At 49.5% G+C, this 24669-nt stretch overlaps 1 protein-coding gene across 2 annotated transcripts in view; it reads left to right on the top strand.

The window, feature by feature from the left end:
- The window catches only part of GRID1 (glutamate ionotropic receptor delta type subunit 1), a 783526-nt gene that overhangs the window by 149266 nt on the left and 609591 nt on the right, over nt 1-24669 (top strand). For both annotated transcript variants that reach the window (XM_015147073.3, NM_001257667.2), the window contains 1 exon segment: nt 8403-8687. In XM_015147073.3, the coding sequence (XP_015002559.1) occupies nt 8403-8687 (285 nt within the window).

Genomic DNA, 24669 nt, shown 5'->3' on the forward strand with positions numbered 1-24669 from the left:
TGAGGCCAGAGAGGCTGGGGCTCTCAGCCTGGTGGTGCTCCTGGTGAGATACTTGCACAGCTGCTGCTGCCTGAGCCAGGCCTCAGGCTCATCCCTCTTTCCTCCTCACTGTCTCCTTGGTTCTCTGCAAGCTCTCGGTGAACCCCTCCTTAGAGGGAGTGTCACCTTTAAGGAACTGGCTCCCCTTCTCTAAATTGTGGGATTTGGCTTTACCTTTTGGTGAACATGAGCACTGTGAGACCTTGGCAAGTTTGAAAACTTTGTGTCTTACCCACGAAATCTGGACTCCAGTTGTGCTTATTTTCCAGAGTTGTTAGGATTATGTTCTTCCCTGCCCTGCCCTGCCCTGCCCTGCCCTCCCCTCCCCCTCCCCTTTCCCCCTCCCCTCCCCTCCCCTCCCCTCCCTTCCCCTTCCCTCCCTTCCCCTCCCCTCTCCTCCCTTCTCTTCCCTTCCCTTTCACTTTTTTGATATGGAGTCTTGCTTTGTAGCCCAGGATGGAGTGCAGTGGCACTATCTTGGCTTACTAAAACCTCCACCTCCCAGGTGCAAGCAGTTCCATACCTCGGGCTTCTGAGTAGCTGGGATTACAGGCATGGGCCACCATGCCCAACAATGTTTTGGTATTTTCTTTTTAAGTAGAGACAGGGTTTCACCATGTTGCTCATGTTGATCTCAAACTCCTGAGCTCAGGCAATTCGCCCACCTTGGCCTCCCAAAGTGCTAGGATTATAGGCGTGAGCCAGAGATTACGTAGTTTCTTGCTCTGCTGTGCTGTGCTAGGTGCTGGGGATCCGGGGGGTGGGTAAGAAGTGAAGGTGCTTCTGCTTATGGGCAGAATGAGACCACACAAAATAGTCCAACATTTGCCATTCCAACTGGGCAGTTGGAATGGCAAATGTTGGTTAGTGCCATGAAGGCAAACCATGGTGAGGGAAGATTGGGGACCATGGGGAAGGTTCTCTAGAGGGAATGATGGTTACCCACCCAGCACACAGGAGAAGGAGAATTAGCCAGACAAACATAGCAGGAGTACTTTAGGCAGTGGGGGGAGTGTGGGAAGAGTCCTGGTAGTGAGCAAGAGCTTGGGACGCTTGAGTTACCACACAAAGGCCTGCTACTTGGAACGCAGTGCATAGGGTGTGGAGTATGCTGGGCCTGTGGGTGCCATTAGGGTATGCATTTTGTTTTAAGGCCAGTGGGAAGCTCATGTGGTTTTAAGCAGGGACAGCACTGTCTGGTTGGTGCTTTATAAAGGCCAGTCCACTAGTGTGTAGAATGGACAGTGTGTTCATCTGGGACAGGTGGGGAGGTTGGAGGTGTGAGGGTCCATTGGGGAGGTGACAGTGTTCTGGACCAAGGCGATGGCAGTGGAGTGGAGGAAAGTTGACAGACTCAAGATATGTTTGGGAGATAAAGCATGCAGGCCTGGTGGTGGCTTGGGTGCAGAGGGCCAGTGAGAGAGAAGGGTTAGTAACTTGTGGGTGGATGGGGCACCACTTTACTAAGGTTGGGAGACTGGGAAGAACAGACTCACACCCTAGGCAGCTCAGTGCTGATGCATCAAGTTTGAGCTGCCAAGGGACTCATTAATTGGAGATCTCAGGCAGATGGGTGGGTGGGTGTCAGGACCCCAAGGGGAGCCTTGTGGGCTTGAGCAATAATGGTGGAGCCCTCAACAGGGCTGGGCTTAGGGTGGGTCAAACATGCAAGGAAGGTTGATGATTCCATAGAGAGAGGGTATAGATGATGGATCTGGGTGTAGGAAAAGGCCAGAGGAGGGAGCCGCCGGAGCTCAGGAGCAGGGACCAGTCTTAGGAGAAACTTCTCTCTTCAGCTTTCAGCACAGACAGGGAGGTGTGGAGCTCTGGAGGCAGGAAGTCACGCGAGATTGCTTGTGATGATGTCTTCTGATTCATGAAAAAGGCTGTAAATCATTCGTTGAACTTGGGGAATAAACCTGGGTGGTTCAAGAAGAACAGGGAGAGAGGTGGTAGAGAGGTGTCAGCGTGGGAGCCCTGCTGAGATGGGTGACTGCCATGTGGCCAAAGTCACCGAGTTGCCAGGGTGTGGCGCTCTCTGTGGCCCTCCACTTCTTGCCAGCAGTGTGGAGAAGAGTGTGGGCAGGTTGATCCACTCTGAGTTGACTCCTAGTTAGGATTTCAGCAGCCAAGCTACATAAGGAAAGAGAGGGAGTCTGTAGTGGAGTGACCAGAGAGGAGGAAAGCAGGCTCCAAGGAAGGAGGTGGGGTTGCTGCAGGTCTCTGGGAAGTCGGAGAGTGGGCAGAGAATCACTGAAACACACAGTCTGTGGGACAGGATGGACGGCGCCTGTCAAGTGTGTGTCCTGTGCTCTGGAGGGAGGCACCTTCTGCAGGAGGGGCAGGAGCACCAGCTCACTCCAGGGCCCAAGCTCTAGCATTGGCCTTTTACGGCACCACCAGCCATTCCCCACCCCCCATTTTATGGTTTTGGTTACCTTTTAAATGTCTTAATAAAAGATGAAACGTATTTACTCTCCATAGATCAATTATTTACTATGAGTTATGACAATACTAAATTTGGTCAATTATTCATCAGCTCTAAAGTATTTATAAATGCTACCTTAATTTGAAGCATTAGCCATTGGAATTCAAATATTAATATAGCTGTTTCCCATGTAAAGGAAGAAAGGAAGAGTACAGATAATGAGGGTGACTGGGGGCAGGTGGGTGCTCATGGAGGTTAAGATTATTGGAGGAACGAGGTGGCTCATGGAGCAGCCTGGGGGTCGGCAGAGGTGCTGGACTCCCTTGGGGAGAGACCATTCCTTCTGGGCAGGCAGGGCTGAGCCCGGGTTTGCCCAGAGCCTGGCTGTTTTTTCTGCTGCCCACGGAGAGGAGCTGAGCCTTGCCAGGTTCCTCTGAGGTTAGGGCATCCGGTCATTTCTCCCCAGGTGGAGGCTCTCTCTTGCCTCATCCATTTGGAAACATCCTGCTGCTCTTTAAGGTGGCACCCAGAGGCCGGTTAACACAGGGGTTGCCAGTTGAGGGGGTTGGGACCTCAGAGTAGCAGGGGCTGCATGGGCAGATCTTCTTCCAGGGTGAGCAAGCCTGGGAGCGATGCCTCAAGGGCACCTGACAGAGGGAAAGGCTGAGCTGGCAGTGGCCAGTGTCATGACCAGAGGGTGGCACCAGGAACTGTGAGTCTCTTCTAACACATGCCTTCTGGGGTATTGCTTCTCACAGCCTTGTTCTGAGAATGTTCCAGAAATCCCCATGGAGATGGAGAATAGTGAGCATGGATTAGTGATGGTGCCCAGAATGACCTCAATTTCTGGGGCACCTCTCTCACCTCCAGCACCCACCTACAGGCACCCAGTGACTTGATGAGTCAAGGATCTACTTTCAGGGGAGACAGGCCTTGTTCCTGCCTGCCTGCTCCTTCCCTGGGGCCAGCACTGAGCTGGGAGCTGCCCTGGAGATTTCTATCCAGGGACAGTTGGGTAGAGTCAGCCTGGAATCCTGGGTTCTGTCCCTGCTGGCCACTTTCTCTTTGCAGCGTTGGATAGAGAGGTGCCTGGTGGTCTGGGGTTCTCTTTGCTGTTTGCTCTCTGGCTGTGTGGTCCTGGCCAAGCAACTAGCACTCTCTGTGCTGTAATTTTTTTTTTTTTTTAACCAGGAAATCAGAAAGTTCACCTGAGGTGAGAGTTACTGAGAGTTTGTCCTGTGAAGTGGCCAGTACCTCACCTGACATGTCCCACCCCTGAGAGTCTGCTGTCTGGAAAATTTTTGCCTGTGTGGGTGGGATGTGAACATCTTCTCCAGGGAAGCAGGTGGGAATGTGACTATGGATGGTGGAGTTGAATTGGGAATGCTGACTGCCCCCAACCCTCGCCCCTGAGCTGTGAGTAGCCCTTTCTTTTGTGGAGACCTTCCACTTTCCCAGGACACAGGGTGCAGGTGAGGAGGCTGGAAGCTGCTCATTACAGTTTGTCTCACTTTCTCAGCTGACGGATGGGTCATTCTCAGGGGGCCCTTATCAGTCCATCAAGCTTGTGTTGTAATCAAGGGAGACATCAGCTTTGTGACCATATAATATGGAGGCAAAGAATTATAACAAAAGCTGTTATCCTCTAGAGAGCTGTACAAACATCTTTGAGCATCATCCTAGGTAGTGGTGACTTTCGATTTGCTACTATGTGCGAGGCAGCATGAATGACCGTCCACATATAAAGACCTTTCATGGCACACGTGGAGCAGCCCTGTGAAGAGGGAGCCATCGTCTTTATTTGATCCCCCCCCAAGAAGAAAGAAAGAAAGAAAGACAGAAAGAAATAAAGAGAAAGCCAACCAGTAACCCAGAGAGGACAAGCCCTCACCCACGGTCCCAGTGTGTGACCAGGGCAGGCCCCGGACTCCGGCAGGTGGCCAGTCCCGGTCCTGGGGTTCAGCATCTGTCACAACAACCAGGGCATGCATTGTGTAACATCCCGTCACACACAACCTTGATTAAGCTAATAGCTGATTTGGCTTTGATCTGATGTATTTTGATCTTATTATTTTTATGTTAGAAGCCTCCAAATAACCATCATTTCAACAGTGCCCCAATTAGCAGGCCATTCACAGTGGATTGGAAATTGACTCACATCGGGCCTCTCCATTAGCGCCTGGGAGAGGCTTCCAGCCTTAATTACCCACCCTGTTTGTGAGGCCTGGCGCTTACGACGCTGCAGGTGGCTCCATGAGGGGTGGGCCGGCAGCACCCACCTCCATGGGGAGGGCGAGATGGCTCTCGCCTGAGACTACTAATACTTAAGATCCTGGGCATGACTTTGATGGAGAGATGGGATGTCCAAGGAAGGGGCAGGAGGCTGACATCTCTTCAGCATCTTGTGCACTGTGAGGCATTGGCTCTTGCTGTCCGCGTCCTAAGCCAGTGCTCTCATAGCTCTGCTGGGTAGAGATTCTTATTCCTATTTAATAGAAAATGGAGGCTTAGAAAGGGACATGCCCGTGGCTGTGTGGCTACTGACTGGAGGAGCCAAAACTGGAACGTGGGTGAACGTGAGATCCGAATGCTCTTCCCACCACCCTTGAGGTGGTAGCTGGTGAGGGTTCTGCCCGGCTCTATGTCGTTGTCACTCTGCACCCACCTTGTGCTGCTCTTCCTGAGGGAGACCCTGAAAGGTTCTAAATCCTTTCCTTCCTTTGAGGCCCTGGTGCCGACCGCAAATGAATTTACCCTCCTCTGTGTCGCAGGGAGCTTCCTCTCTCTTTCCTCCAGTTGAGTTGCAGAGTCTGTCTCCTCGGTGGATCCTAACCTCCTCAAAGATGGGACCTGTGGTCCTCCTGCTTTTCCCCCTAATAGTGCTTAGGGCAGGGGCTGGCTTGTGGGGGGGGGCAGGCAGGGATACCAAATGTATGTATGAGACAAGGAGGGCAGGAGCCAGTGACATGCATGCCCTGATGGGGAAACTGAGGCTCAGAGACATTCTGCAACTTCAAAACCTGACATATATGGAGTGAGGACAGATGATGACCTGGGAGGGAGATGGGCAGGTGGGGCAACAAGAGCCAAAAGTGACTGAGGGCTGCAAGGAGGACTCTCCATGGGAGTCCTGGGATGGGAGAACTCCACAATTGAGCGTTGGAGTTCCTGGACAATTTACGTCCCAGGGATATACAGTTTATTTTATACAATTGCTGTTTAAGATTAAAAATGTATAGTATTGGCATTAAAGAGAACATACACAAGAAAAAATATCCATGCACTGTCGTAGCGCCTTAGCCTTTAGTGTTTTCTCTTGCTGTTTTCATGGGTGTGCTTTCTGCCTAGCTGTAATCATAGTAGCATATAATTTTGTGCCCTGGTATTTTCACATGGCCACCTCTCAGAAGCATTTTCCCCATGTCTGTGGCAGTGTTCATTGTGTGGCCTCACATCTCATTGTCTGGAAAATGGATAAAATGATACCTACTCTACACAAATGTCCTGAGAATACTGTGAATTCACATGTACAAAGGACACCAGGAGAATTTGGCACAGAGGGAATTCTCACACAATAGTCGTTCCTCCTATGTAGTTTTCCTACTTATCCATTATCAGAGGATTATTTTTCTATTTAAAAGGAATTATCTGTTTATGTCACAAAATTTTGGCAAAATATAGAAAAGAAAGAAGACCACTTTCAGGTTTCTTCTAAATTGCAGTGACTTTTAACATTTTGCAATATTTCCTTCTGGTTTTTCTTTCATGCATGCTGACGTTTTATTTAATTGATAAAATACATGCAATTTTGTATCACTTTCACCTACTTTTTTATGACAGGCACTTTCCCGTGTTATTGTAGTATCTTCTTGAGTAGTTTAAAGGCTGTATATACTTTCAGCAAATGGGGCCCTTTCATAACCACTCACCTATTTGCATCTTTTAGATCGTTAGTAATATTCCAAGAGTACGGATAGTGTCCTCTGAATGGTTTTGGATTGAATGCTGTTCCTATCTTTTGGACAGGTACCCAGAGAGGAATTACTGACCGGGGCCATGGAAATTCTTGCATGATATTCTTGCACGAGTCTTTATTGCCTATTGTGAACTGGGCTTAGCACATGTCTGGGAAAGGATGGTGAACACAGCAGGCATGACACTTGTCATCCTGGAACCTGGGGTCAAGCTAGAGAACCAGCCAGTAACACAGGCAACATGTGGCCCATGACAGGGAAGTGCAGTGAAGGGGGATCATGCCAAAAGGGTCATGAGCCAGTCTGGGGATGCTGAGTCTGAGTTTTGAAGCAAGCGTGAGCATCAAGATTGAAGAGGTGAGTTTGAGGGTCCAGGGTGGGCAGTTGGTTGGGATGTAGCGGAAAAGGGTATGGTGAGGAGCGTGAGGCTGCAGGCCTGGGAGCTTGCAAAACCACTTTTTCAGGAGTGGACTTTTACTTTATCCCTACGGCTAAAGTAAAACGGGGGCACAGCGGGGCTTTAAACAAGACATGCAATAGATTTCTGTTTAGGAGAGAACTCAGCAGACTGGAGCTGGGGTAGGAGAGGGCCAGGGCATCTAGGGGGCTGCGAAATTCACAAGACATCATCATCTCTTGTTAGCTACCCTTGCTGGTGGCCTTGAAGAGGAGAGAACCATGGGATTTGGTTTCTCATCCTGCTGGTGCTCATGCCAGTGCAAGGCGAGCGCCCTTGCCCAGAGGGCAGCCGGACTTTGCTGCTGCAGAGTGTGGGGGGACCCTCCCCTTCCCACATGTTCCCCTGCTTCCCACTGCCTTGCTCCCTGGGGTCAGTTTCCCCTGTTCTTCTCTCCCTCTCCCAGCCTTATCTGAGGCATTACATAAATCCAAGAGCTCTTGACCGAAAGAACTGCATTGTCAAAAGTCGTTCAAAGTCTGCCGTGTGCAGCAGATGGCCTGCTGCCATTCACAGGCTGTGTTTTGAAACTGCATCTGCTTCTGCACATCCTTGCCATCGCATAAACCATTAGTAAGAAATGTTTGCTTCAAAACTGGTGCAGTGAGTTGTGGCGTTGGGAGTTGCATCTTTCTATTAATTGGTTGATATCCCAAAAAAGTGTAGGCACATGGCTACAAGGGGCGCCTCTTGCAGTTACAGGAGAGCTTGGAAAGATGAGCCCCTGAGCATGTCAGCCCTAGAAGCGGCTGCTGGAGCATCCGTTGCGTTCATCCTCCGCACCCGTGGTAACTGTCTGAGCGGCGGGAGCGTCTTTCTTTGTTATTGTCAAGTGGCTTTGAATAATCCTTCTGGAACAACTGCTTCATCTGGGGTTTGGCCCAGTATTTTTATGATATGGATCAAGTGGACTTGGCCAGAAGACCTAGGGTTTCTTTTCTTTTTTATTTTTTTTGTGCATCTTGGGTCCTCTCGGGTAAGTGCCTCCCTGACTTTCGGAAGCCATTTAGTCCGTTCAGTCCCAATCAGTTCAGTTCAGTCAACAGTTGTAGAGCACACAGTGTATTCTCCACCCACAGCTAGGCATGAGGATACACAGATCAACACAATGACGTTTTGGCTCTAAACGGGCTTATAGTCCTAGGTAGGAAACAGGATGGCTAATCTCACAGCTTGGTTGGGGAGTCAGGCAGATTTGCGATGAATCCGTACTCTACCATCCTTCCCTGACTAGCCTAGGGCAAATGGTTTTGCCCCTTTTGACTTCTATTTTCTCATGTTAAATGGGTACAAGAATGTCTAGTTGGCATTTTCACCAAGGATGTCAGTGAGGCTGTGCTCATGAAAACCGCTGGCCTGGCCCAGGATGGTTCTTGGTCCTGGAGGGAGGCAGCCTCTCTTGGGAGTCCCAGGCACGAGCTGCCAGGCATGGGGCTTGCAGGCTGAAGCTGGTGCAGCATCACCCTGATGCTGACCCCTTCCTCTCTCTCTCCTCTCTTTCTAGCCTGTGACCTCATGACCCAGGGGATTTTGGCCTTGGTCACGTCCACCGGCTGTGCATCTGCCAACGCCCTGCAGTCCCTCACGGATGCCATGCACATCCCACACCTTTTTGTCCAGCGCAACCCCGGGGGGTCGCCACGCACTGCCTGCCACCTGAACCCCAGCCCTGATGGTGAGGCCTACACACTGGCTTCGAGACCACCCGTCCGCCTCAACGACGTCATGCTCAGGCTGGTGACGGAGCTGCGCTGGCAGAAGTTCGTCATGTTCTACGACAGCGAGTATGGTGAGTCGTCAGGCAGGAGAGCCAGGGCTGCTTGGGGGCAGGGATGGCCAGATGCTGGGAGACTAGAGAGTGGGTGGGGCCCTGGACTGGTGGTGGGTGGTCTGTGCTGAGTGGGTCTCTAGGTGATAAGGTCAAACCTCAAGCTTCATGAGTCAGGAAGAGCTGCAACAACAGCTACATAGATAGGCACTAGAGTTGCCTAGCAACAACACCTTATCATGATGGCTGAAGTTTGAATCATCTTAGAGGTTTCAATAAAATATTAATAAACTGCTGGCAGGGATCCAAAGGGCTGTGTGCTGGCACAGGTGGAGGCCGGCCAGCATGGTTCCTCCTGGAGGCCTCCTCTCCAAAGAGTGCCCTTCACACTGGACGATTGCCAGGCCTTCCTGGCTCCTTGCCTCCATCCATCCCAATCGGCCTTCAGTTTCAGGGTTCCAGGCTGGGGCAAAGGTCAGGGGGAGGAATGCCCTGAGTGTCATGGAGCCAGGCTGGGGTTGGTGGGTTGAGGACACTGGGTATGGCTGGACATGGCTTCTTTGAAGTCCTCTCATATGAAAAAAAATCATCATTTTCTTGTTAGGAAAGCACAAAATGGGCTTTGGAGAAATGGCTTCAGGTTTTCTTATGACTGCTCTGTAAAAATAGACTAGTCGTAATCCTGAGATAGAATGGTTTCCATGTTTAGTGTTTAAACAATTTGTTTTGAAAATTATGAGATAACTTAGATTTACATGCAATTATAAGGAGCAACCCAGAGAGATCCAGTGTGCCTTTCACCCAGGTTCCCCCACGGTAACATCCTGCATAGCTGTAGTACAATATTACAACCAGGATTTGATACAGCCCATAGGCCTTGTTCATATTTCAGTAGTGCATGTGATCTTGCAGGTATGGATTTATTGCCATGCATTTTAAAAATCACATGTGTAGATTCCTGTGACCACCAGTCAGGATACAGAGTAGTTCCTTCACAAGGATCCCTATCTACCTCTGTATAGCCACAGACACCCCCATAACATGCTAGAGGGTGTGGGAGACTGATGAGGGTTGGCAGCCCCACGGCTGGTGCCAGGATGGAATGGGTGGACCTTCGAAAGTCCCATTTTGTCTCTGGGTGATATAATTTCTTTGCCAAGAATGTAACTAAGAAAAGAAATCAGCATATGTTTGCATTTGCCTAAATACCCTTCTTCTCTAAGACTGGAATGTTGTCCCCAGCTCTTGAGCAAATATACTGTTTGGAGTCTTCCAGGAAGAATTGAAAGCGCAAACAGTCACTGTGCTGAAATAAAAATGAGGTGGATGGGGACAAGGGTGGGACCCGAACTGGACTCAGTCCAAGACCTGGCCTCTCCCTCCCACGCTCCCACTCCTGCTCAGTCCCTGGCCCTTGGGGAGGAGTTGGAGGCTTTGTAAGAGCCCTAAGTTGCCTGCAGGGATCTTTCAGGGGCCAGGCCTTCCCCTGAGAGCCCTTGGGGCTGGTGGCTCAACCCCAAAGTCCAGCCTGCTCTGAGGCTGGGCCCTGTGGAGAGGCATGGACACTGCCGGGGATGGGGGTGCTGTGATCCAGTGTGCCCAGGCCCTTCCCACCCCACTTTCTCTGAGCATCATTGCTGTGTTTCCAATCTGGCCTGCAGACACAGGTTTCCTCTAGAGCCTGGAAGGCGACCTTGATGGGAACCTCAGCTGCTGGGAGGGCAGGTGATCAGCTCTCTAGCCTGCCCACCCGTCTGTGCTCCTGTGACTCCTGCAGACTGAACAAGGCCTGGTGGCACTTGCCCAAGTCCTGTTTTCTGATTATACTCCTTACCCTCACTCTGCTCAAGATGCAGGTCCACAAAGAAAAATGTTCCTGAGCCCCACCTGTCCTACAGAGCTGGCAGCTTGGTTACACGCTCTCGCAGACGTGCTCGTCCTGCCCTCAGCCTGCTCTCGGCTTGTCCTGACTCTCATGAGGGCTGGTCCTCCATGAGTGCTGGACTGCCTGGTGAGGCAGTGAAGTCCAGGAGAGTGGCTGTGTACTTCCCACCACAATGGCCCTGCTGTCTGCATGCTGCCTGGCACAGAGTAGCCCCTTGACACATTCATGGATGGGGACATAGAGTTTTCAAGCCATTTTCAAACAAGACAAAGGAGGAATGGGGAGAAAGACAAGGGTACTGGATAGTCTGACCTCTGAATATGAGGTGGCAGGGAAGGGGTATAGGCTAGGAAACGGGTTTTATTCTGCAGATACACTTCCCCACCCCTCTTCTCTCCTCCACCTGGAATCTACAATGGGACCAAAAGCTGTGTTCCTCTTTTCTGACATGGACACCTTTGCTGCCTATAGTGGGGTTGAAGTTAGTTTCCAACCAGACTGCTCCTTATCAGTAATTCCATAAAGTTGCCAAGTGACCAGTAACTTTCATCTGGAGGACCACTGTAGGTGGTTGGTTGAGGCTGCTTGGGAGCTGTGCTGGGAAGGATTCTGAGGCTGTGTGTAGGCTCAGCAGCAGAAAACACCATAGTTGGTCTGTGAGGCTTCCATGGTGCAAGAGAGGGATTGGCAGAGACCTGTCATGTTTACTGGTTCAGACCTGGAGGGTGGAGGTGAGTGGAGAACCCCAGAGGTGGGGTTCTCAGTCGGAAGACAGCCTCAGAGCTGTGTACTCATGGCGCTGTCCAGGGTGCTAGCCCTTCTGGCTCTCCGCTTGCTGGAGGCCAGAGAACTCTTTTATTGGATTCTGTGCAGGACCTCCTGCCTTTGCCTTCCCTGGTCATCGGCCTCCTGATATGACAAGCAGTGAGGCTTGGTTTCTGCCTCTACACATTTTCTGTAAAATTTTAACTCAGTGCCCAGTGCTCGTCCTGGCTTTCCCCTCATGCCCAGCCCAGCTGCTGCCCATTTCCAACGTGCCTGAGCCAAGGCAGCTCAGCCTATCTGCTGTTTGATGCAGAACATTCAGCCCTCGGAGTGCGAGTGTGGCTGCTCCCTTGGCATGGCTGGCTGTGGCCTGTCCCAGTGTCACTTCTGGGTAGATACACATTGCCAATATAGCCAAGACAAACAGTGCCTCTGGAACACCTCAGAGCCCCTCCTCCCCCCGACTCACTGCAGCACTAGCTGCAGATGAGCCCAATTAAAAAGCAAATTAAGTGTAAAGACTGTTCTATTCTTTCCAAAGTCAAACAGAAGTGGTTTGGGAATATAGCTACTTTTTTTCAATGCTTCTGCAAGTATCTTTATGTATTTTACTTCACTCTAGCCACCCAACATCCGTCTGAGATCGGATTATTGCTACATTTTACAGATGACGAAAATGAGGCTCAGAAAGGTTCTTTTTGACTTTAGTACCCATGCGTTTAGCCAAGGCATCATTCTGTTTCTGTAATTTGGACTTACTAGGCTCTAGCTTCCTGCTGCTGTCCCCAACCAGTCAGAGTTGATACCAAGAAAAAGGGAGGTAGTTTGGAAGGGACATGACATGCTTTAGGCTGGTACAGTCACTTCAGTGAGCATCACACATAGGCTTCCTCCTTTGTGGGGCAAGGCTTGATTCTTCCTCATTTGCTCATCAGCCTCCCTTTAAACCCAGGAATGTCCTGCCCCAGGTAGAGCCTGAGGACTGGGCATTTGAGTCAGGAGTTAGAGATCAGAACAGGAAAAGCCATGGGCTCCAAGACAGAATTTGGCAGAAGGGTGAGAGAGGAGATGGTATGTATATGGTTTACAAGATGTGCCATTTGGTAAAATTCCACTGAAAATACTTGTATGCTTGTTGTGATAGTGAAAGGAAAAACAAAAGAGAAGATGACATTTGAGAGAGAAAATTTGCAACATTAAAATACCAAAAGTTTGGATCGAAAAGAATGGAGAACTTTCTGAGTTGCCACTTCAAATGCTGGGATATTCATGTGTGTGTATGCATTGGCAGGGGCTGGGGTAGGGATGTGCTAGTAGCTGTATCCACAATTTCCCTCTAGCGAATAAATTTGGATGAAGGTTGTAATTATGATGAGCTCTTAGATATCATTGACTCATTCATTCAACAAATATTCACGGAATCCCTGCCGCATGCCAGGTATTTTGCTAGGCACTCATTTTCAATGAAGACACAGATGGGTGGAGTAACTTGGCTAATGTTGCATGGGCTGGCATTGGAAGTCAGGGCCCAGGGGCCCAGGGGCATCTCCAGGGCACGGCAGTCGCTTCTTGGCCTCTGGGCTAGCTTGCAGACCTGGGATGGGTTGGAAGCTGGGATTCCGCAGAAACAAAGCATCAGGGCTCTGTATGAGTGACTACTGTCTATTTGTGCCAGTTTAAAAATTATTTTTTAATTGAAAGCTACACGTGGTTACAATGTATATGTTCAATTAAAAGACTAATAACCTGAAGACTCATGAACACACAATCAGTTTAAAAAATATCAAGGAGCCCTTGTGTGCTTCACCCTGACCATGTCTCCCCTACAGAGGGACTTAAACACTCTCCTGATTGTGTGCTAAGAAGCCCCTCGCTTTCCTTGATATATTTTTTTTTCTTTTTATGTGTCTGAAGTTTTGCCAAGTTGTATCTAAGCATGGAAATTTTAAATTTATGCCTCATATTTTTAAAACACTGTACATGTATTTCACTGTTTTAGAGGATCCCAAGCCAATGTCTTTTTGTTTTTTTTTTTTTTTTTTACTTTTATTTTAGGCTTAGTGGTACAAGTGCAAGTTTGTTACATAGGTAAACTCGTGTTGTGGGAGTTTGTTGTACAGATTATTTCATCACCAAGATAATAAGCCTAGTACCCATTAGTTGTTTTTCTTGATCCTCTCCCTCCTCCCACCCTCCAATCTCCACCCTCCCTCCACTCTCCACCTTCCCATAGACCCCAGTGTGTGTTGTTCCCCTCTGTGTGTCCATGGGTTCTCATGATTTAGTTCCCACTTAGAAGTGAGAACATGCCCTATGTGGTTTTCTGTTCCTTAGTTGGCTCAGGATAGTGGCTTGCAGCTCCATTCCTTGATAGTTTTATCATACAAGTATGGGGCCCATGGTTGGTTTGTGACTCATGTATGTGGAATAACACTTCTGCATGCTTCTGGGATTGTTTTTTTATTTTCACTCATCATTAGGTTTTTGAAATTCATCCGTTTGATGCAGGTTGGTGTATTAATCATTTTTATTGCTGCACTGTATGCCCTGATTCATTTATCCACTTTATTGTCCATGGGCATTTGTGTTGTTTCCAGGATTTTGTTATTACCGACAATACTGATAGGAACATTCTCTTATTTGTCTTTTGGTGTTTGTGTGCAAGAGCTTTTCAGGGTCTATTCTGAGGAGCAGAATTGCTGGACTGTTGGGTCAGTGCATATTTCACTTTATTAGGTTAGACCAAACTGTTTTCCAAAGCATTCCTAGCAATTCACACTACCACCTGCAATATGTGAGAGTTCTCCAAGTCCCCTAACCTCACCAACACTTGTCTTCTTGTTACTTTTAGGTTTCTAGTGCAAAATGTAATCTTATTTTGATTTTAATTTACATTTTCTTGATGATAGATGAGGTTGGGTATCTTTCCATATCTTTATGGGCTATTTTCATTTTCTCTTCTGTGAAACACCTGTTTACAGTTGAGTTTTTGCCCGTTTTTAAAATTGAGCCCTTTCTTTTTAAGTGTGGCAATATCTTCTTTAAGTTAATTGTTTGTCTTAGTGAACAGAAATTCTTTATTGTATTGTTGTCAAATGTAGTCATCGGTTTTTTTTTTTTTTTTTTTTTAATGGCTAGTTCTCTTGCTTGTCTTGTTGAAGAAGTCCTCTCCTACCCGCATGTCAGAAAGAAATTTTCCTGCTGAAACCTCCCTCTCTATATGGAGAGCAGATATTGTCCACCTGGCTAGGTGTCCACAGCTAGGGTCTGGCCAGGCTGTGCCTGTCTCCCCTGCTCCTCCGTGAGCCTAGCAAGCCCACCTCTCTCAGCAGCTGTGGGTTGATATTCCTTCCACCCTGACACTGCTCCACTTTGCCGTGCCTTTGGGCCTGTCTTTTTCTTGGTGGTAACCGAAGAAAGCTCATGCAAATTCAGTGCAGCCTATGGCAAGGTGGTTAGGAAGAGCTTCCTGGAGGAGGTGACATTTAAGCAGGTGCTTAAATAGGAGTAGTTTTTATTTTTTATTAGGCAATTAAAGGGCACTGGGGGCTGGAGGTGACATTTAAGCAGGTGTTTAAATAGGAGTAGTTTTTATTTTTTGTTAGGCAAGCAAAGGGCAGTGGGGTTGTAGGAAGAGTGTTCCAAGCAGAGGGAAGAACTTGGTTCCTTCTTTCCTGAGGAAAGGCCTAGGGGCAATGGAGAGGAGGAAAGATCATATGGCTGGAATATGGGAATTGGCTAGGGATGAGACTGGAGAGACAGTCGGAGGAGACTTTAGATGCTCAGGATCCCCAGAAATCCCTGGGAGCCATACCTTGCTACCTTGGGTGGCACTCTTGGGTCCTGTTCTTTATACCCGCCCAGAGATCTGAAGACGGACAAAGGCAAAGCCTTCATCTCTAGAAGGCTCTGGTCCTTTCACTGCCTCCTGTCTGAAGTCATTGTCTGCAGACAAAAGGGCAGAAACTGACACATTCTCAGGAATGATGATCTGTCTTAGGACAAACCACAGCCCCAGAGTCTAAGCCAGATGTAGGGCCTGCATTTCCCAGATGACCCAGGCGTCATGCCAGCGGGTAACAGCTCCAGTCCCTCTAGCCCTTGCTTCGTCCTGGGTGCCCTGAAAGAGCGTGGAGCTGCCCTTGCTCACATCATCCCAATAGCAACCCCACATGGTGGGTTCTGTATTCAGAGAAGTAAAGGGATTTGCTCTAGGTCATATGGCTGGTGAGTGGGGGGGCTGGCCAGCTCTGGTTCCCAGAGGGTCCACAGCTCTGTTCACAGCCTCTTGGCATATCTGTGGGGAGCAAACACTGTGGTAGAGTGTTTGCTTGATGTACTAAGATTTATTGTGGCATATTTGGTGACATCAGAAATTAGCAACAATCTAAATGTCCATCTTCAGCAAATTGGTTAAATATATTATGATATGTACATTTAATGGAAAAATCTAGTTTATTATGTGCTGAGTGGAAGTAGTTCCAAAACATGGTGCTGTTAGCTGACAATAGAGAAATGGGAATGGTGACGTAAGTGTTGCTTTGTGTACAAGTGAGCTTCTGTGTGTGTGTATCTGAGTGGACACACACAGTCACTCCAAGGAAATGCTGTTTAAGGGAGGGAAACACAGTGGCTTGGACTGGGATGGGAGATTTATTTTTCACTGCATAACTTCTTGTACTTTTTGAGTGTTGCATCAAGTGCAAAAAATAAATGAGTAAATAAAAAAATAAGCATGAATCGCCACCCCTCTCTGCCTCCTGCTTCCTATACAAGGTGACTTCTCTGAGCTTCAGCTTCCTCATCTGTAGGGTAATTTCTGAGCTGTAAGGGCGAAATACCCGGTAGAGTACCTGGCACATGGTAAGTGGTCTATATGATCACAGCAAACCATGCGTGGGGACCAGGAGTGGCAGGAACCAGAATTCTTCCCTCATGGCAGTGCGTATGGGCACTAGGCAACCTTGGTAGAATCTTGGTGCAAGAGATTTGGCTGTTTGCTCCTCCAGTCAGGCTCAGGATAACCCTTGCATTTAATAGTTAGGGGCGTGGGATCCAGAGCAGTCTTCTTGTTGAATCCCAGCTCTGCTGCCTTAGCTGTGTGACATTGGGCAAGTCACTCAACCTCTCTGTGCAACAATTTTCTCATTTGTAACATTGTGATACAGTACTCATTTCTGCCTGATGGGGTTAATGTGTGGATTAAATGAGTCAATAGATGTCAGGGGCTTAGCTCAGTACCTGGCAGGTGGTAACTGCTCAGTAACACTTACTACTCTGGAGCTGTGCCCAGCGGTGGTCCCATTGCTGTCCATTGTTCCTTGGCTGCCCAAGGCAGACCTGGTGAATCCCAGTCCTGGCTTGTTCAGCATCCCAGAACGCAGCTGTATTTTGGTTGTGTTCTTGGTGCTTGGGGAAACAGAGGGAGCTTGGGGGTCAGCTCTCTCACCTGCAGGGTATACACCTTGCACTATGGAGGAGCTGAGCTGCCAAGGCTTCCCCAAGGTCTCCTTGCACAGTCACAGGTGGCTCCGAAGAGCCATCGTGCCTTCTAAGCTGGACAGCTTAACTGATTTTCATAGCAAATATCTGTTGGGATCTCACCCCCCGAGTCTTCGTGAAATAAAATTCCCTGGAAGAAAGGGAATTATTAGGGCAAATGTTACTTTATAATCAGTGCTCCTTGCTGACGTCTCCTTTGAGGCCCCTGGCAAAGCAGTCCAGATGACTGAACTGCCATGCCCGATCTTATTAATAACACACATTGGATCATTATGGCATTAGTTTAAATTGAAGTAATACATACTTTTTCCAGACGAAATGAGTAAGTGGGTTTAATTGCTAGGAAACCTATGGAAGAAGTTTGACAATAACTTTACCTGGACGAGTGTTTTGGGTTTTGTTCTTCGATCTAATTACAAAGTAACTGTACTTTGGGGTGTGTTAATTGTAGTGTGCACTAGAAGATTACAGTTTATTAACTCTGAAGTTCCGTCACCCCTCCGTCAGATTCCAGAGTACGTCTGGAGAAGTGAGGAGATGCCTGATGCGGGTGTGGATAGAGGACTGGAAAGTGAGGCTATGCCGACTCCCACACATGCCCCAGTGTGCCACTGGGTCCTGCCGGAGTTGAGGGAGCAAGAACTTGGCCAGATCCCCTGTTTCCTCTTCTCACCACACACTGTTGTGCCCTTGCAGGACCAGTGCAGGCTCCTGTTGATATCCCTCTCCTGCCAGACCCACACTCCCCAGACCTCCTTCACCCCACACATGAGAGGGAACAAGGGAGATGTGTTGTTAAATACTAGAATTTCAGGAAGGGTACCAGTGAGATGTGGCTGCAGACTTCTGAAAGGATCACTGGTGCAGATGGGACCTCCCCTCCTCCCTCTCCCTGTCTGCTCCCCTCCAGCTCTGGCTCCTTGGTGCTCCGTGAGCGTGCCCGGCACAACCTGCTGCAGAGGCTTTGGACTGGCTGTTTCCTCTGCCTGGGACACTCTTCCTGCATGTGCAAACGTCTGTAAGCTGCACCTTTGGGGCTTTGCTTCAATTCCGTCTATCCCGTGGGGCCTTCCCTTTCTAATTTATTTAAAAATGGAGCTCTATTTTCTCTTGGCACCCCTTTCTCCCTTTTTCCATTGAATTTATTCCCATTTACTCAGTTTTTGATGTCTGTCTTTCCCCAACTAGAATGTGAGTTCCATGCAGACAGGCAGTTTTGTTTGCTTAGATGAGTGATACTGGACCCACAGCGTTTAGAGCAGCACCTAAAGCTTAGTAGGTGCTCATTAAATATTTGATGAGTGAATGAATGAATTGATGTTTTGGGGGTGTTTCATTGCCCATTTATTGGCCTAGGAGCATTTGTTTCTTTCCTTGAGTTTACCAATTACAGCAGTAATATATGCTTCCTATGGAGTCCGAGGATGTGCAAAGGCAAAGCCCCTCCCTCCTGCACTTTCAGCAGAGCCCTGGCTTGTTCAGCCTGCTGTGTCTCTGTCTATACTTTCCTCCTTGTCAAGTGTGTAGACTGCCTGTGTTTGCCAGGGGTAAGGACTGGATCGCAGTTTAGATGTGCCCAGCCCCTGAGAAAGTTCTTCCCATAGCTTCAAGAAAAGAATGACTGCAAAACACATATGAATCACAGTGAGATGGCAACGGTGCTGCTGAGGTCTGGTGGGTGAGCCTGGCTTGTGTTGGAAGACTTAGTTCTCTTCCTGGCTTTGTCTTTTTCTAACGTGCTTCTGGGCACACTGACAACTCTTTCTGATCCTTTGTTTTCCCACTTTGGTAGTGGGGATAATAAAAACGCCTACCGTGGAGGGTTCGTGTGAGGCTGAAATGAAATGAAATGAAGTGATGGATTTGAGAGTGATTGCACTCCCTGAGGTCCCAGACCATTTCTCGTTTTTCTTACTCCTCCGCAGTACCCGGGACAACATTGGGTACAAGGCCTGTGATTGAGCCAAGTGCTGAACAAACTGTGCTGGGAGCCCTGAAGCCTAGAGCCACAACTCTGTCCCGGGAGGCAGTGGGTTTTGAATTACTGCCGGGAGCAAGAGGGCTTCTGCAGATGGAGGAAACCTGGGACTGAAATGCCAGGGTGTGAATGGCATGGCATATTTGAGAGGGACGAGGTACGGAGGGTCAGTAGCTTATGGGAAAGGATGAAGGGGTCCATGGAAGGGAAACTGCGCTGGCAGTCTCAGAGGCCAGGTCGTCGTGTCTGTCGTAGGGTTTTTCTCTTCTGATGTGAGGCATGTGCTGTGACGTCGAGGCTTGTCCTCTGTGTGAACTTTCTCCTGTGTAGTAAGGATGCTCAAGAACGGAAGCCCGTCCTCTCTGGTTGCATTACTCTGGAATGTTAAAAGGATGAAATTGCCTGTATCTTGTGTGGCTAGTTCTGGACTGCAGGAAGCCTGGTGGTTTTGATCCAGGTGGCAACTGCCTGCCCCGTATTTCCTGCAGAAGACTCTGCGAGTGGTGACAAGGCTACTTAGAACCAAAAGGTGGGGGTCACGCCCAGACACAGCCATGTGGGTAACATTATGTCTCCTCTCAGCCCTTCATGTACCCAGTTCCTTGCTGGAAGTTAGTCTCTTACCCACCCGATGGCGTGGTCGCCACGGGGACTTGTTTGCTGCCAACCCCCAGCCAGCATAGGACGCTGCACGTAAGCCTGGCACGCTGCCTCTGATTTTTGGTTTGATTGTTTCAGGTTGCATTATCTACCTGTTTGCTTATTTGTTTATTTCCTGCGCACATTCAGAGAGAATTTGCAGAGGCTTCTAAGGTCTTCTTAGAGAGACACTGAGGTTAAGAAAGCAGCTGCATTAGAAAATCAAGTGGCACCAAGGACGGCTGTGGTCATGCTCTTCTGGCAGCCACAGGTTACAGAGACCACGGTCCCTGGGTGGGAGGAAGCGGAGGCACCAGGCCCCCCTCAGCACTGCAAATAATCCTCCCTGAGGGACCTGATCTCTGCAGGAGACCCTGAAGGACAGAATGTATGGCAATTCTGGCTCAACCTTTACAGCAAATGCAGAAGTGGGTTTTGCTTGGCTGTTTCTCAGTCAAGCACAGTCGCTGACTGTGGAGTGTGGCCCTCTCATGGCTCAGCTGATCCCAAGCTGGAACTAACCATTCCTGGAAGAGAGTAGGGATAGGACTTTTCCCTGCCTAAGCTTCCTCTGGGCCGGACTTGAAGCGGGTCACAGTAAGGGTTGTGTGTTCCGGCACTCCTTGCTGCCCATGGAGTGAGGCTTCATGTGTCCATTCAGTTTAGTTCCGTTGGACAAATGTCCTCTGAAGGCCTTTGCAGTCCCAGGTGCTGGGTGGGGCTCAGGAGGAGAACACAGCAGGCATGGTCCCTGCCCTGACAGGAACTGCTGTAAGTGGGACAAAGGGTGTGATGGGGCCTGTGCAGTGCTTGCCACAGAGCCGTAGCAGCGTCTGGGGAGGGCTTCATGAGCATTGGTGGCTGAGTCCAGTCCTGATGGGGTGAGGAGGGCTGAGCAGAGACCAGCCCAACGTGAGGGGTTCCAGCAGGGCAGAGGGGCTGCCTTGTATTCTCAGGGGAGTGGGAAGACGTGGAAGGGGAGACCACTCTGCTTTGGGACTTTTGCTTTGAAATTATTTTTATCATATACATAAGTCATACACAAAATGAATATGCTCTTGTTGAAAAAAAAATTAAAACAACATAGACATTTAAAACAAAAAGCAAGCACCCATTAGGCATGTGTTCTCCCTCTCCCACCTATCTGCCTTCCTCTGGCCTTGCCTGGACATGCCACATGTGCACACAGACACAGTGCTTTGCAGATGCAGAAGGGGGAACATGTCCCGGGCATTGTTTGGTGACATGCTTTTACTTGATGGGCTTTGCAGCTTTTGCTCCATATCGCCCACTTGGTTCTACCCCATTCTTTTTGCCTGCTGCACAACATTCTGCAGGGTAGGCCCCATGGGCTTTATTCCTCCATGTCTTGATTCAGGTGGCTTCTAGTTATTGGCCGTCACACAGGGCTGCAGTGCGCAGCCGTGGACACACATCCTCATGCATGTATCTAAGTACTTCTAGGGGTTGGATTGCTAGAAAGCAGAGCAGCTGGGCTGCAGGGGATTCTGTTTTCAAATTAGGAAGCTAGAAGACAGTGATGAGATGCCAGTTACCAAAATAAGGCAGGGAGAGGAGAAGTGTTCTGGAGGAGAACAGACCTTGTTCTAGCCCCTGTTGTTTCCATTCTTGGGTGCCATCTTGCTGAGAAGTGTGATTGGACAGAAAGTCAGGGACAAAATCCAAAATCAGAGAACCAGATAAAATGCAGCAAGGACCCACTTAGGCCGGCAACAACTCTTGTGAGAAGCGATTTGAGGGTTGAATTATCTGCAGCTTGGTGGGAGTGAGTGGTGGGAATGAGTGGTGGGAGTAAGCAGTGGAAGGAAGGGAAGGAGGTGGCAAGTGCTGGGTGGTCCCTGTGGTGTGTCCTGCACCGAGGGACATGCCTCTCTGGTGGAATGGAGACAAGCTGGCAGGAATTCAGAAAGGAGGGATTCTGAGGTCGCTGACAGGCCTGGAACTAGGGGAACGGGCTGATGTGAGCCGAGGGGTCCCAGGACTAGGACTAATGAGGAAATGCTGCAGAGAATAGAGTGCAGTATGTCAAGGAACTTTCCAACTGTCAGAGTCGATCTGAACTGGAAGGGGCTGCCTCTCTCCCCCAGGGACCCACCCTGGGTACTATGGCAGGAAGGGTTCTTAGCTCTGGTGTGCCCACAAGCCCCTGGCTGATTGGCCATCATGAGATAGAGGTTCTCCCCAGAGACCCTGGCATGGTTTCCCCAGGCCTAGAGGCTCACCAAAGGCCATATGGTTGAGCTTTGCTAATGGATCATAAAGAGAATGACGTGCCCTGCACTGCTTCTCCCAAAGGAAGCGAATCAAACATTCACTGTGTAGTTACCCTGTGCCAGGCACACAACCACAGTTCCTGTCTTAGTCTTTATAGTAACTCAACAAGGTAGGCATCTGCCACCAGGTCACATAGGGAGCAGACTGGGGGGACCCCAGCTATCGGTGGTGATTCAAATCTCAAGGCCTCACTCTCCTGACTGCAGCCCAACCACCCTGAGCTACAGTTGAGCGTGTTCCAGACACCATGCCCTGGGAATGAGGAGAGAGTGGAGGGTGTAGGTAGGGTGAGCTCCTGAAGCCCTGAGTTAGGAGATGCTGAGGCTGGATGGGGCTCAGGGAACTGGGAGGCATTTTTCATTGCCTCACCTTCTCTTCTGTTCTCCTTGCTCCCCATCCTCGCGGGCTCTCCTGAGACACAAGATCTGGTCTCTCACACGTGCCATTTGCAGAGGGAGCTGCACACAGTGGAGCCTTAGGCCTGGGACTTGGGCTCTGGGAGGCTGCATCCTCACTGTGGGGCCTTTAAGGATTTTGTTGCTGGAGACCCTCATGGTTCTGTAGAATCACCACATATATCGGTGTGAACATCACCTGTTGGCCCTGGTCCTGTGTGCTGGATTCTACCTGTGCTCTGGTGGGAAGTTCCTACTTTACTTTTGTAGTTTTTTTTTTTTTTTTTTTTTTTTTTTTATTGTGGAAAAATATACATACAACACAAAATTTGCCATGTTAGCCATTTTAATGCACAGTTCAGCGGCGTTAAGTACATTCACCTTGCAGTCACTACCATTCATCTCCAGAAGGTTCTCATCTTCCCAAACCGAAACTCTGTACTCATTCAACAAACACCCCCATTCCCCCCTCCCTTCAGCCCTCCGTCCCCACTGTTCTCCTTCGTGTCTCTGTGACTTTGACTGTTCTAGGGGCCTCATGTAAGTGGACTCATACTGTATTTGTTCCTTGAGACTGACTTATTTCACTTAGCATAGTGCTCTCTACGTTCCTCCACACTGAGGCGTGCGTCAGAACGTCCTTCCTTTTTCAGGCTGAGTAATATTCCATTGTGTGGATAGACTGCATTTTATTGATCTATTCATCCATCAATGGACGCTTAGGGGTTGCTTCTACCTTTGGTCCACTTGGCTTTCTGAGGGTGTTGGGAGAGGAATGTTGTCTCTCGGAGCCTCTGTGTGTGTGTGTGTGTGTGTGTGTGTGTGTGCAGGTGTGTGGGTGTGTGTTGCTGCACCAGGATCGTGTGTGTGTGTGTGTGTGTGGTGGGCATTTTCGTGCTACACTATTTGGAAGACATCCATTCATTCTTCATTCTGCCACCAAAGTCACCTTCCTTAACTCACTGCCATGCTTAGACCCCTGAATGGCTACCCGTCTCCTTAAAGATCAGGCTCAGATCCCTTCTCACAGTACACGGGGCCTCCAAGGTCTGTCTCTCCCTGGCCTCTTCTCTCATCACTCCCTCAAGACCTCTGTGTCCCAGCGACGCAGGATGGATCAGCAGGGGTGCCATCAGGAACACGTGGCCTACTCTAGGTCATTCAGAGGAGGGGATTTAACATGAGGAACTACTGACAGGTGTTGGCAGAGGTGAGGACAGGTGGAATGGATGCAGCCCAGACTAACAACTGGGCAGGGCTGAAGGGACTCCCAGGGCTCGAGGGATGAATGGGAAAGATGGTCCTAGAGCCATGACTGCCCAGTGGGTACTGAGACCTCATAGAGGGGCCACCCTGAGGGAACTGGGAGCATGTGGGAGACCCACCCATGGCCAGAGACACTAGAGGCAGAGAGAGGATGAAATGCCTGGCTTCCTCTTCCTCCTGTCCCTGAGCCTCCTGATCATGCTTCTCAGTGATCAGTGGCAACCAGAAGGATAGGGAGTCTGGGAAGGGGAGGTTTTTTCTGGGGGAGGGGTAGGCACTCCAGAGGGCAGAACAGGAGAGGGTGGGGGATGGATGTGACTACAGTCTGCACTCTCCACCACACCCAGGGACTCACCTTCCTGAATGTGTCCCAGTCACACCCCACCATCCCACATGGCTCCCTGACCGGGACCAGCCACCTCACCGCCTGAAAGCTATTCCTCCATCCTCAAGACTTATTTGACTGTCGCCTTGTTTGGGAAGCTTCCTCTGTTCTCCTTGTTCCCCTGCCAGGTGGACTGTCCCTTCTCCGGGTTCCACAGCTCTCTGTGCATCTCACCCCAGGTTACTGGGCCATAATTACTCACTTCCTTTCTCCCTCCCTCTGGACAGTAAGCTCCTCCAGGGTGAAAAGCCTGCTTTACCTGACTTTGAGTCTCTGGCATCAAATGTGTGTAACAGGCCTGAGCAGATGCTTATTGTATGATTCAGCAACTAGGTTTGAGGTGACAGAAATAAAAAGCCCAGAGATCTGGAGCTGTCCCTCTCTCACACACGCATATGTGCACGTGTGTTCACACAGGCACATGCATTTGAGCACACACAGATGCATGTGTGCATGCATGTACACACTCATGCATGCATGCACGCCTATGCACACACGTGCACATAGACACGTGCATGTAAACACCCACACATCTGAAGTGCCTGTGGTCGTTAAAGTCAGAGGCGCAGATGAATGTGGTCTGAGGCTAGCTATGAATCTTGCTAACAGTCACCAAGAAAGATCAATACATTTAACTCCTTTCTTCTAAGTTGGCACAAGATTTCACTGGAGGGCCTCCAGCAGCTCAAGGTGAAATTCTTCCTGAGGTCTTCCTTCTAGCCTGGCCTGTGCCGGGAAGGGAGAGCCAGGTGAGCTCCAGGGGCCCTGCACACCTGCAGGATGGGGATGGGCATGTCAGGGGTGCCTTTGGTCCATCTTGGACCTATCCAGATCTTGGCTACTGCCACTGCAGTCAGAGGCCCTGGCTACAGAGCCAGGCTGTAGCCATGGGG

The sequence above is a fragment of the Macaca mulatta genome, chromosome 9, assembly GCF_049350105.2.
Source record: "Macaca mulatta isolate MMU2019108-1 chromosome 9, T2T-MMU8v2.0, whole genome shotgun sequence".
In the NCBI taxonomy this organism is placed as follows: Eukaryota; Metazoa; Chordata; class Mammalia; order Primates; family Cercopithecidae; genus Macaca; species Macaca mulatta.